The sequence below is a fragment of the Hyperolius riggenbachi genome, chromosome 6 (assembly GCF_040937935.1).
Source record: "Hyperolius riggenbachi isolate aHypRig1 chromosome 6, aHypRig1.pri, whole genome shotgun sequence".
NCBI lineage: Eukaryota > Metazoa > Chordata > Amphibia > Anura > Hyperoliidae > Hyperolius > Hyperolius riggenbachi.
Window position 1 is genome coordinate 97,791,630 of NC_090651.1, and position 12,710 is coordinate 97,804,339.

Below are 12,710 nucleotides of genomic sequence, written 5' to 3' on the forward strand. Positions count from 1 at the left end.
CTGAGTCGCACTAACGTCATCCAGACTGTTCTGTGCAGACACAGAACTACTGCGCCTGCACAGTACAGTCCGGATGACCTCAGCGCTACACAGAGCTGCTTGCGCAGGCACAGTCGGCATCTTACGCCAGAGGGGACCCCGGACCACCGGCATGGAGCGGAGCTGCGGCGTGGGCTCAGGACAGCTGGCAGGGGCTGGAGGAAGCCCCAGGTAAGTGGATTTTTTAAGTCCTCGGATGTGTCCTTTAAGCATATGAACAGCATTCATGTCAATCAATAATAAGCACAATTTCTCTCCTTACACAGGTTTGCCACCCCTGATGAATTCCTGCTGACAGTGATGAATGGTCCATACAAAACTGACTGGCAACAGACACACTAAGGTACTGCCCTAGATGACTCTCCTCTTCTAACAGTACCAATGAATGAGGCCTCAGGGCCCGTTCTCACTCGGGCGATTAGCGGGCGTTTACAGCTAATCACTGAATAGCCGGCGATCGCTAGCACTTTTTACAGCGCTGGTGCAATGTTAATCAAATGGCAGTGATTTCACTGCCGATCGCTAGTCATTCCTGAATAGTGGTGATCACAAAACGCACTACATGCAGCACTAGCGATGATCGCTACCGTTTTGCGTTTGCAAGTGTGAAAGGGCTTGTGTGACATGATGAGATAGACATGAGTATGAACAGTGCCAAGCACGCAAATAAATATTCTGTGTTGCTTCTCTTTCTTTGCCTGAAAGAGTTAATATTCAGCTATGTAACTGACATTTTTTCTCTATTCTCAAATTGTAGCGGCCCTCAATGATAAGGATTTAAAGTCATAAAATACTTTTCTGGCAGAGAGCTGGACTTCTGAGAACAGGTGATGAATAAACAAAGGTCTCTGAGCACTCTGAGGGACACGGAACGGGACAGACTGTTTCAGTGAGCTGAGTAAAATGTTAAACATAACATAAAAGTGTGGCATATCTAAAAGTCATTTTTAGAAGTAGAAGGATAGATACCATTGTTTATCTCATCACTTTGTTTTCACTTATGTTTTATTTTAAGGCTCTTTTTATACTAACAAAAGCATTTCCATAAACATGGGTGCACGTCTGTGAGCTTATTTGCCCCAGTGACAAATATTATTATTTAGTATTTATATAGCGCTGACATCTTAGGCAGCGTTGTATATAGTCTTGCCACTCAACTGTCCCCCAAAGGGGCTCACAATCTAATCACTACCATGGTTAAAAGTCTATGTATGTATTGTAGTCTAGGGCAAATTCAGGGGGAAGCCAAATAACTTATCTGTGCTAGCGCTGCAAGGCGAGATCGCTAATCACTACGCCACCACGCTGCCCACATGACATGCATGTCTTTTTCAGAAAAAAACGCATGGGGCGCTTATTTAAAAATCATGAAACATGAAATATGGAAGCTTCCATGGGACTCTATGGAGCATCTCATAAAAGGCGCTTAAAGCAGACCCAAACCAAACATTTTTTTTTATTCAAAATATTTAGTTGCAACACTCTGGCACATACAAAGATAAATAAACACTCCTTCAAGCCTATGAGCATTTCAGTGCATGCTTTTCACCCTTCTCTTTTTATAACTAGGGTTATACAGGGGGCAGCCATTAGCAATTCCTCCTTTTCCAGACATCTCCTACTCCACCAGTCTGCCAGATTCTGTCCCAGCAATATGAAAGAAAGGGAGGGATTCCTCCAATAAATGTAAAATATTTTATATTTGTCATCATGCAGCTGAAAAAAGGCTGCTATTTATTATTATAATTTAGAAAATAGATTTTATTTCTGAAATCTTGTATTTTTAACTTGGGTCCACTTTAAGGATAACTGAAGTGACATAGACATGTGTATGTACAGTATATGTATGATTGCCACGCACCTAGCAGCACCACAATAAGGAGAGCTTTAACAAAAAATGTTGGCTGCAAGGAGAAAAACTGGATCTGTACCCCAATCCACTCAAATTGAACAAAAAAAAAATAGAGTATTACTCCTGCGCATGGAATTAAATTGGTTTTGAGTGCGCAGGAGTAATACTGTATATTTATGTGTATGTACAGTGCCTAGCACACAAATAACTATGCTGTGGTCTTTTTTTATTTCTCTACCTGAAAGCGTTAAATATCAGGTATGTAAGTGGCTGACTCAGTCCTGACTGAGACAGGAAGTGACTACAGTGTGACCCTTACTGAAAAGAAATTCCCCTTTTTTATCTCTTTCCTGCTCTTAGAAGCCATTTTCTGCTAGGAAAGTGTTTTATAGTTGGAATTTCTTATCAGTGAGAGTCACACTGTAGTCACTTCCTGTCTGAGTCAGGACTAAGTCAGCCACTTACATACCTGATATTTAACTCTTTCAGGCAGAGAAAAAAAAAAGGAGCACAGCATAGTTATTTGTTAGGCACTGTACATACACATGTCTATCTCATCATGTCACTTCAGGTATCCTTTAAAGGGCTTTACTGTACTTGCAGAACTGGAAACCCTCGGTTTGTTCTGAACGGAGTAAGGCTTTGTTCACGTCTAAAAATCTTCTTTTTTCCCCCTACCGGCGCTTACCTGAGCGCTACGATTTTGTGTGAAGCGCTTTTCAAATCCCTTTGGCAGAGCGATTTCTTATTTCACTCACTGACGCAAGTCTGGAAGTGAACTCTTTGACCCGGAAAAGAATAAATACAATGTATTTATTCTTAAAAGCGCAAACGCAATCACCACACAAAGCGATTTTGTGAGTATTTTGCGTTTTTCCTATACCTTCCATTGTAGCAAAATCGCCCTAAAAATGGTACAGGCAGCGCTTTGCTGAGCGTAATGCGGCCCTAACGCAACGCATATAGACTTTAACTTGGACGTTGTTGTGCGTTCTTTAACACGATGGAACGAAAACGGCGCATGCGTTACATTTAAAAAAAAACAAAAACACATTACTGAGCTTGTGCAATACAAATAACGCAGCAGATTAATTGCTAAACGCACAGAATGCAGCACTCTCTAATAACATTACACACAAACGCAACGTGTGCACTGTGAATGTCGCACAGACTTAGGGCTTGAGCCCACTAACGCAGTTGTGTCCGCTTCTGTCCGCTTTTCAGCAACTCTTACATTGATGTGTAACTAAAAAGCAGACACAACTGCGTCAGTGGGCTCAGGCCCTGAGTATTGCTGTGCTTTAGTCTGCGTTAAAATATTTTCCAACGTGCAACTTTAACGTCGCACTGCGAAAGAGGCCTTGGAGGTAACGCACTGCAGAAGTTATTATGCAGCATTTATAATGCAACGTTAATAATCGCACTGTGAACATCGCATAGGCAAAACATTGGACTGCGGTAAACTGCATGATATCACTTTATTAACGCAGGACAATAACTGTCCCACTGTGAACGTAACCTAAAAACAGAGAGGCTACACATCAGCAACAGCACCACCTTCTGGTAAAATAAGGTATTATGGTGCAACCTTCAAGTGCACAAGACAGAAGGAAAACAGAGAAAAATGCACCCTGCGTGTATTTAGAGTTTAACCTGTCTAATTCCCCCTCATTTGTGTCTAATTACAAGTTGTAATTTGCTCTCTCCCACGTCACCTGACTGCCACGGCAGATAAGCTCATTTGATAGCACAGGATGTTAACAATATGTCTGCTTCCATGAAAGAACTGCAGATTTATTGAAGGATTTGTATCAGCTGTAACAAATATGTTTTTCTTTAAAGATTATTATGCTGTTGCTTATCTCTTAGAGCAGAGAGGAAGTTCTGAGTTCAGGTCCGCATTAAGCCCCTGTCAACAGTGCTCAGTTGTGTTGCAGAAAAATTCTGCATGCCAACTCACTGCCCATACAAGTCTATGAGTTTGTTCACAGTAACGTATAGCGTTATTCTAAAGTTTATGTCCAGACTCCATTGCAGTTCACACACATTTTAACCCATGCTTTATGCAACTGACCACTGTGAACCTAGACTCAGGCTAGAATCACAGTGGGACGTTGTGGTTTGATGCGACGTTAAAGTCGCAATGCAAACTTACAACGCAACGCGTCCATCGCAACGCAGTGTTACCAACGTGTACAGCAGATACAGTAGAAAATACAGGCAATGAAAAGTATGCTTCCAGATTATTACTGAGCATGGGCAAACAGTGTAACGCAGCTAATAACGTGTATAACGCACTGCATGCAGTACTTTCACTTAGCATGCAGCGTTAGTCACCAACGCAACGTGTGCACTGTGAACGGGGCATTGATTTTTCATTGCAGTGCGTTATTCTGCGTTAAATTGTATTTTAACGTGCGACTTTAACGTTGCACTGTGAACATAACCTCAAACTAAAGCTGCCTTAGCTGACTCACTTTCTGATATCACTTGAAATATCCAATATCGTTAACACATAAGCCATTTTATCATGTCATGTTTGAAAATGACCATTTCTGTTCCAGCCTGCAGCGATCTATGATTTTATAGCACGCTGTATCCTTTACAGTATGTTGTCCGGAACCTAGGATAGTGTGCTATTTGATGATCAAGCGCTCCAAACTAGCATTTTTCTGCTTCTGCGCTTTGTTTAAAGGACAACTGTAGTGAAAGGTCTATGGAGGCTGCCATATTTACTTCCTTTTAAGCAATACCAGTTACCTGGCTGTCCTTTTGAACCTCTGCCTCTAATACTTTTAGCCACAGCCCACGAACAAGCATGCAGCAGATCAGGTGTTTCGGATATTATTGTCAGACCTGACAAGATTAGTTGCATACTTGTTGCTGGTCTAATTCAGACATGACTGCAGAAAAAGAAAGCCGCAGAGCTGCCAGGCAACTGGTATTGTTTAAAAGGAAATAAATATGGCAGCCTCCATATACCTCTCACTACAGTGGTCCTTTAAGAAACAGAAAGTGAATATCAGAGAAAAGTGTGCAAAAAATGTAACATACAGTATGCAGTTGTCCTAGAGGGATTGCTGTTACTCATCTAATCATACCAGCTTCATTATTCAGTGAGAAGCTAACACTGTAAAGGAGGGCTTTGAGGGGAAGATTCCTCAGAGAACAGAATTCTTTTTTCCCCCTAAATTATTGTTTTGCACAGTACCATCATCTTCTGTAGGTGCTGTATAGAGTAAGAATCAAGCACCCTCTATAATAAAACTGCAGGTGTCCCTGCATCATCCTGTCCCTGTGTTGCGCTACTGCGCATGTGCAGGACAGACAGCCATCGGGACAGGACGACGGGGCCAGGGAGCCAGACGGATGGAAACGAAACCTTGTACTTTCTCACAGTGCACATCTGGATAACGTGTACATTAAAGAGCACGTTACCATAGTAATCTTCCTGCCATGAAAAATAATGAGTGCATTATAACACGCAGAGTGCACATTGTGTTATGCCTGTATTGTAGCATAGGTGTTACACAACGCACACAGTGCAAATTTAGCCTGAGGCTTAGTACACTAGCTAACATCAGCAACTGCCCCCTCCATACTCCTCCCAAGTCACATTGCAGCGCTGCGTAATATGTTGGTGCTTTATAAATACAATAAGTAAAACAATAAACTACCTGAAGGCCTAGTTCACAATGATCAGTTGCATTGCAGAATAATTTCGCATGTCAGCTCATTGCCTATGCAATTCTATGGGCACGTTCACAGTACTGCGTTGTAACAGATCGTGTTATTCTAACTGCATGCAGGCTTTGGGCCTGATTCACTATTCGGTGCTAACCTAGTTAGCACGCCTAAAGGCTTTGGGCGTGCTAACTAGGGTGCTAAGTAGTTAGCACACAGAAAAGTGAATCAGCTCGCGCGCAAACTCCCACGCGCAGAACTATCCGCACGCACAGCACAGTGCACGCGAAACGTTGCATCTCGGTGCGACGAAAACGGCGCGCCTGATGCAACTATAATGGCGCATTGGGTGTGACCTTAACGGTCGCACTCAATGCGCCCTTATAGTCGCATCGAGTGCGCCGTTTTCGTCGCATGGCGATGCAACATTTAGTGCGAACCGGAATTATTCCGTGCGGGACTTTGCACGCGATGCGTTTTGCACACGATTTAGCGCGCAAACAGCTGGTTTGGCCGTAATGAGGCGTGCTAACTAGGCGTGCTAACACTTAGCACCCTTTTGTGAATCAGGCCCCTTGTATTAAAGTATATGTCTAGTCTCCATTGCAGTTCACGCACATTTTAATTTGATGTTAATGGGAACCTATAAAAAAAAAAACACACCTATAGAGCATTCCCTATTCTCTCTTGGTCCCCTCATTCCAGCGCCGTCATCTCGATCGGTCGAGTACTGCTCTCTGCCGCCACAGGAGGCTTTGAGTGCTCCCGAAGAAGGGCTGCTCCATACTGCACTCTCTCTTGCGCACTCACGCATGTGCAGCCTGTCTTTAGAACTCGGGCTCCCGAAGACTTCTGACGCCTCCACGGCGGGGGATTCAAATGGGGTGACATCACTGCACCGAGGGGACCGTGAGAGGAGCAGGAAGGCTCTATAGGAGCCAGAGCCTCCCTTCTCCTTGGGTAAGTATCTGTTTGTTTGTTTTTTTATAGGTTCACATTGACTTTAAAGCTGGCCATACACTTGGCCGATTCCCCGCCGATCGACAGCAGATTTGATCACTGGGATAGAATCTGCTGTCACATCGTTCATGCTACACGCTAAATTTCAATCTATTTCGTCCCGAAATAGATCGATCCCGTCGATCGCTCCGTGTGGGAAATTACCGTCGATCGCCCGCGGGTAGGGAGCGTGTCGCTAGCGGCGTTTGAGTGCCCGACGACCAACGCAATAGAGCGGCAATACATTACCTGCTCCACCGGCGCGACTCCCCCGGTTACCGCTGCTCCGTCTCCGCTCTGGTCTGGTCTCCGGGTCCGGCATGCTTCACCACTTCTAGCCCGGCAGGAAGTTTAAACAGTAGAGGGCGCTCTACTGTTTAAACTTCCTGCCGGGCAGGAAGAAGTGAAGCATGCCAGACCTTGAGACCAGACCAGAGCGAAGAAGACAGCGGAGACCCGGGGACTGGAGTTGCGCCAGCGGAGCATGTAATGTATGCGGGCGGGGGGAGCGGCGGCAGCACCACCACCACCACCACAGATTGTGATCGGTTTCATGCTGAAATCGGTTCACAATCTGTTTGCAGTAAAGGCAGCCATACGATCCCTCTCTGATCAGATTCGATCAAAGAGGGATCTGTTGGTCGAATCTGATAGCAAATCGACCAGTGTATGGCTACCTTAACACATGCATTATGCAAATTACCACTGTGACTCCCGCCTTATGCCCAGTACACACCATGCAATTTTCCATCAGCTAGAAGGGTTGAATTGATTTCCGACAGGTTCAGTTTGATTTCTGATCTATTTTGTATAGAAATGATCTGAAAATTGATCAGAAAAACGATTGGAAACCAGATTAGACCTGTTAGGAAATAATCAATTTGACTTGTCTACCTGACAGGAAATTGCATTGTGTGTATCAGGCATTACAGTCTGCATAGCACATGGAGCTTTGGTCTTCATTAACATTGTATTTGCATTGCATTTGCCCTAAGTAACTTTAGGGAAAGGTAAATTGTTTGTGAACACAGCTGCATTGCACACCTGGGCAATTAACACAAAATAAACACAGAAATGTGCACTGTTAAATTCAATACAAACAGTGCAAATACCATTGTGAATGTATCCTGTTAGGATTAACCTGGACATTATCTGCAATACAGCAGGATGTCTGTGGATGGATTACTTTTTAATAGCTCGGTCATAAACTAACAGACCAAAGAGAAGCCTTCGTGTAAAACCAGATTTAGGAGCCTGAAGTCACTCACAGAAAAAATAAAGCCTTAAAGAGGAGCTGTTAGGTAAGGGGTCTCAGAGAAAATAAACACATATATCAGTAGCTAAAGATTGGCTGTACTTACATTACATATGCATTTCACTGTCCACGTTTGGATTTCACAGAATTTTTATATAGTATATGCAGAGATTGATGCTCCTGACAGCTCATGGCAGGTTCCATGTTTGTCTGTCGTCCTATGAAGCCAAATGTGTCGTCATGTCCTCCCTGCTTCCTGATCACAGAAAAGCTAGTACTGAATAACACTAGTGTGCAGTGAATATTAATTAGCCATGTGGCTAGGAACAATAGCGGACTCCTGCAGTGTACTCTGCCCAGAGATTTATCAGTGCTACGCGCTGGACTGATTACAAGCTGCTGAAACTCTATCCTGTAACGTCTCATTAGCAGCCGAGGGGAGGGCCCCAGAATGCTTTGCAGTATGGTATGCGGCTTGCGTCCTGCTTGGGTCTAACAGCTTTGCTGATAAGCACACATCAAAGTTAAGAGAGATTTTTATCTTCAGTAATGCCTTTTTGGCTTCCTTCTAAACTGTTTAACACAGGAGAATAGAGGTTTAAATTAGCTTCTGCAGCCTGACAGTTACTCTTTAAAGAGACACTGAAGCGAAAAAAAAATTATGATATTATGATTTGTATGTGTAGTACAGCTAAGAAATAAAACATTAAGATCAGATACATCAGTCTAATTGTTTCCAGTACAGGAAGAGCTAAGAAACTCCAGTTGTTATCTCTATGCAAAAAAGCCATTAATCTCTACGACTAACTTAGTCGTGGAGAGGGCTGTTATCTGACTTTTATTATCTCAACTGTAAGTGAACTGTTTTCTTTTTATCTGCTAGAGGAGAGGTCATTACTTCACAGACTGCTCTGAAAGACTCATTTTGAAAGCTTAGTGTTGTGTAATCTGCACATATTAGAGAATGATGCAATGTTCGAAAAAACACTATATACCTGAAAATAAAAGTATGAGAATATTTTCTTTGCTGCTAATCTTCTAGTAATTATTCATAGTACACAACCAATTCATTATATCATATATTTTTTTTCGCTTCAGTGTCTCTTTAAAGGACAACTGTAGTGAAAGGTCTATGGAGGCTGTCATATTTACTTCCTTTTAAGCAATACTAGTTTCCTGGCTATCCTTTTGAACCTCTGCCTCATACTTTTAGCCACAGACCCCGAACAAGCATGCAGCAGATCAGGTGTTTCGGATATTATTGTCAGACCCGACAAGATTAGTTGCCTGCTTGTTTCTGGTTTAATTCAGACATGACTGCAGAAAAAGAGAGCAGCAGAGCTGCCAGGCAACTAGTATTGTTTAAAAGGAAATAAATATGGCAGCCTCCATATACCTCTGACTACAGTGGAAGGAGGGATGGAATTATACCTACCTGGGCCTTCCTCCAGCCCCCCTGCAGGCTTATTGTTCCCTCACCATCCTCCTCCGTCTCTTGGATCTTCTGCAGTTGGCCCCAGAAAGTCCTCCGGTCCAGGTCATACTGCCCAGCCACGCATGCAGCCCCGTCATGTGGCTGGACTGCACCTGCTCCGACTGACCCCCACTGGAGGACTTTTTAGATCCAGTTACAAAAGATCCAAGAGGTGAAGGAGGACGCTGAGGGAACGATAAGCCTGCAGAAAGCTGGAGGAAGCCCCAGGTCTAGCCCCCCCCCCCCCCCCCCCCGATCTACTTACCAGTGGCTTCCTCCAGCTCCTTCCCGGCAACATGTCCCATGATGCAGCTCCACTCGCATCCTACGGCCCAGAATCCTCGCCGGTACTGAGGCCGACCTCAGGGTCAGCCTCGTACTGCGCTTGCGCGAGCGGTGCATCCAATCACGGCCACGTTGCCCGCGCTGTACTGCGCAGGGTAATGCAACGCACACTTGCAAGACAAGTATAAAAGGGGCCTGAAGGCTGGATTTAGATTTTTCCCACCCCTTTCTTGTGTTTTTCCCTTTTCATGTTTAGCCCTTCGTCTTTGTATAGCACCTTGTGTGCTGCAGCCCTTCTCCGATGGGCGTAGCAATCACCCCTGTGACCCCTGCCATTGCCTCCTCCTCCCTCTCCCCAACCACAAGTGCAGCCAATTAGCAAAGAATCCTCCCCATTCAGTCACAAGAACCGTGTGTAGGAGTGTGTTTATTTTTTTCCTGCTTCCAGAGGGTGCTTCACAGCAGAACACTCTCTGCTGCCATTTGCCGGCTCCTGATCACGTAACCTGCATAGGGTTCAGGACCAAGGGGGCCCCATCATATCATTTTTTCAGTGGGGCCCTATTAAGTCTAGTTACGCCCTGCCTTCTCCTATTGCATGTGCACCCCCTTCTTCCATATACGGTATATATTCCTTGTACTGTAGCCTCCCTTCCCTGTGTGTTGCTGCCCACTTCTAAGCTGGAATGTGACTCTCTATTACACAAGCTTATTCTCCCCTTCTTTCATCTTTTGCCACAGGGTTACCGTAATCTAATGCAGTGCTCACGTAGTTTCTATATTATGTATGTACTGCTATGCTAGACGTGTTTGTGCATTTTTCCAGGCTTAGCACATTGTGGGTGCTAACAAATGACCCCCTAAAGAGCACTGAACAGATTTTGATCCTCTGTGTATCCCAGTTCTCAGCATTCGGTAATACATTCACATTTTCACAAGGTGACTGGCAGCTGATGACATGTCTGTCACTCCTCTTCTCTCTTGTGGGGGATGTGACAGCAGCAGGACTGATAGGGGAGGTGATGGGAAAATCACAGGATGGAAAAACTGTACAAATACACCAGAATATACTTATAGACTGAAGCTGAAACTTTCCTGTAAACGTTTGATATACTGCATGTAGCCAAGAGGAAGGATTTTCACTCTCTAAGGGCCCGAGAACACTAACGCAACTGCGTCCGCTTTTCAGCGACACATCAATGTAACCGATGCTGGAAAATGGACAGGAACGGACACAAATGCGTTAGGGCACGTTTCCATTACAAGCAGTAGCCATTCATCAGCGCGGCTCTGTGTTGCACGTGATTCCCCCCAGGGGCGGTCTGCGGAATGCTCATTTACTGAGAGTTCTAAAGCCAGTAGTAATGATTTCTGGTCTCCCAGAATGCTCTGGGGAAGGGGGTGGGGAATTCCACATAATGAATAGTCGAAGCTGAACATCAGTAGGAAGGGGTGAGGGGGGAGATACATACCAATATGCAGCATAACATTGCTATAAGAAGTATTTCTGATGCTGCTGAAACCACGATTTTTAACTTAAAGAGGAACTCCAGTGAAAATAATGTATTAAAAAGGTGCTTCATTTTAACAATAATTATGTATAAATGATTTAGTGTTTGCCCATTGTAAAATCTTTCCTCTCCCTGATTTACATTCTGACATTTATCACATGGTGACATTTTTACTGCTGGCAGGTGATGTCAGTGGAAGGTGATGCTGCTTGCTTTTTGGCAGTTGGAAACAGCTGTTATTTCCCACAATGCAACAAGGCTCGCACAGTGTGAGGTCAGAACCATGGTCCTGACATCACACTGTGGGAGGGGTTTCACCACAATATCAGCCCATAGCTCCAAACTGTCCCTCTTTTGGAGGGACAGTTCCTCTTTGGGAGCCCTGTCCCCCTGTCTCTCTTTCCTCCTCATTTGTCCCTCTTTCAGGACTTTGTCCCTCTTTCTATGTAAATATATATATTTCTCTACTAAAAAATGTGTTTGATTGACTTTAAACTTTATTCCTATCCTTTAAAATTACTAATTTTAAAATGTTAGTATGAAGGAAAATTTACCAGGATAGAAAGGACCAGTGTTATTTGAAATATAAAATAAAATATTTTTCTTATGAAATCTTTATGGTATGCGTGCCTGGGGGTGTGATGGGTCGTGATCATGGGTGTGGCTTAAGTGTCCCTCTTTCTCATCTCAAAAAGTTGGGAGGTATGTCAGTCATACAGCGCCCCCTGATGATCCGTTAGTGGAAAGGAAAAGATTTCTCATGTAAAAGGGGGTATCAGCTACTGATTGGGATGAAGTTCAATTCCTGGTTACGGTTTCTCTTTACTACAATCTACTATAGTTCCTCTTGAAATTGCTTGACTAGGTTTTATTGAGGGGGCTGTACATGGAATGGGAGGGGCACTGCTGCACACAAAAGCAGAGCCACAACATTTTTCTCACTGTAAAGCCTACTACACATGCTACACAGAATGCAGCCTAGTTGGCTTTTCAAAACCATCTTGGCCAAGAATCTAGCATGTGTACGTGTGCTCCGAGGTTGCACTGAGATCCGGGATGGTGGGTCTCGAAATGGCACGGACGAGCATGTGCATTGTTCTTACGCACACAGCTACAAGCACTGCTGGAAAGCCGACACTCACAGCATTGAGTTTGGACACCTTGACATACTACTGGGACACTGGCAAGCTAAGACACACCATGTTGGGGCAATAGAGCTCCCTCAGAGGCGCCCCGACTAATCAAATGTGCCTAATGGCCTATACTCACGGGCTACAATTGTCGCCGCAACACACGGCGCGCGCGTGTTGCGGCGACAGGTCGCCCGTGAGTATGGGCCTTTGAACGGGCGCGCACCCCGAACTGTCGCCCGTCGCTGATGTCGCCAGGCGATTGAAATGTTCAATCGCCTGGCGACAGTCACCGCCGCAACTCCGCCGCAGCTGTCGCTAGTCCGCGTGAGTACGCGGACTAGCGACAGCAACCTCCATTGAGGTATGCAGAGCTTCCGGCGGGGGGAGGAGGAACGTCGGCGCCGCTGGTCCCTCTTCCGTGTGTGTACGCGGAGGGACCTGGCGAGGAGCTGTCGCCGGCCTGTCGCCCACACGCTCA

At 44.8% G+C, this 12,710-nt stretch overlaps 1 protein-coding gene across 1 annotated transcript in view; it reads left to right on the plus strand.

The window, feature by feature from the left end:
- The first annotated feature begins 312 nt into the window (after positions 1 to 312).
- The window catches only part of ACBD6 (acyl-CoA binding domain containing 6), a 168,448-nt gene continuing 156,050 nt past the window's right edge, over positions 313 to 12,710 (plus strand). Inside the window, exon 1 of the mRNA XM_068239714.1 lies at positions 313 to 382. Coding sequence (XP_068095815.1) covers positions 344 to 382 — 39 coding nt within the window. The 5' untranslated portion in view covers positions 313 to 343. The remainder of the gene's footprint in view (positions 383 to 12,710) is intronic.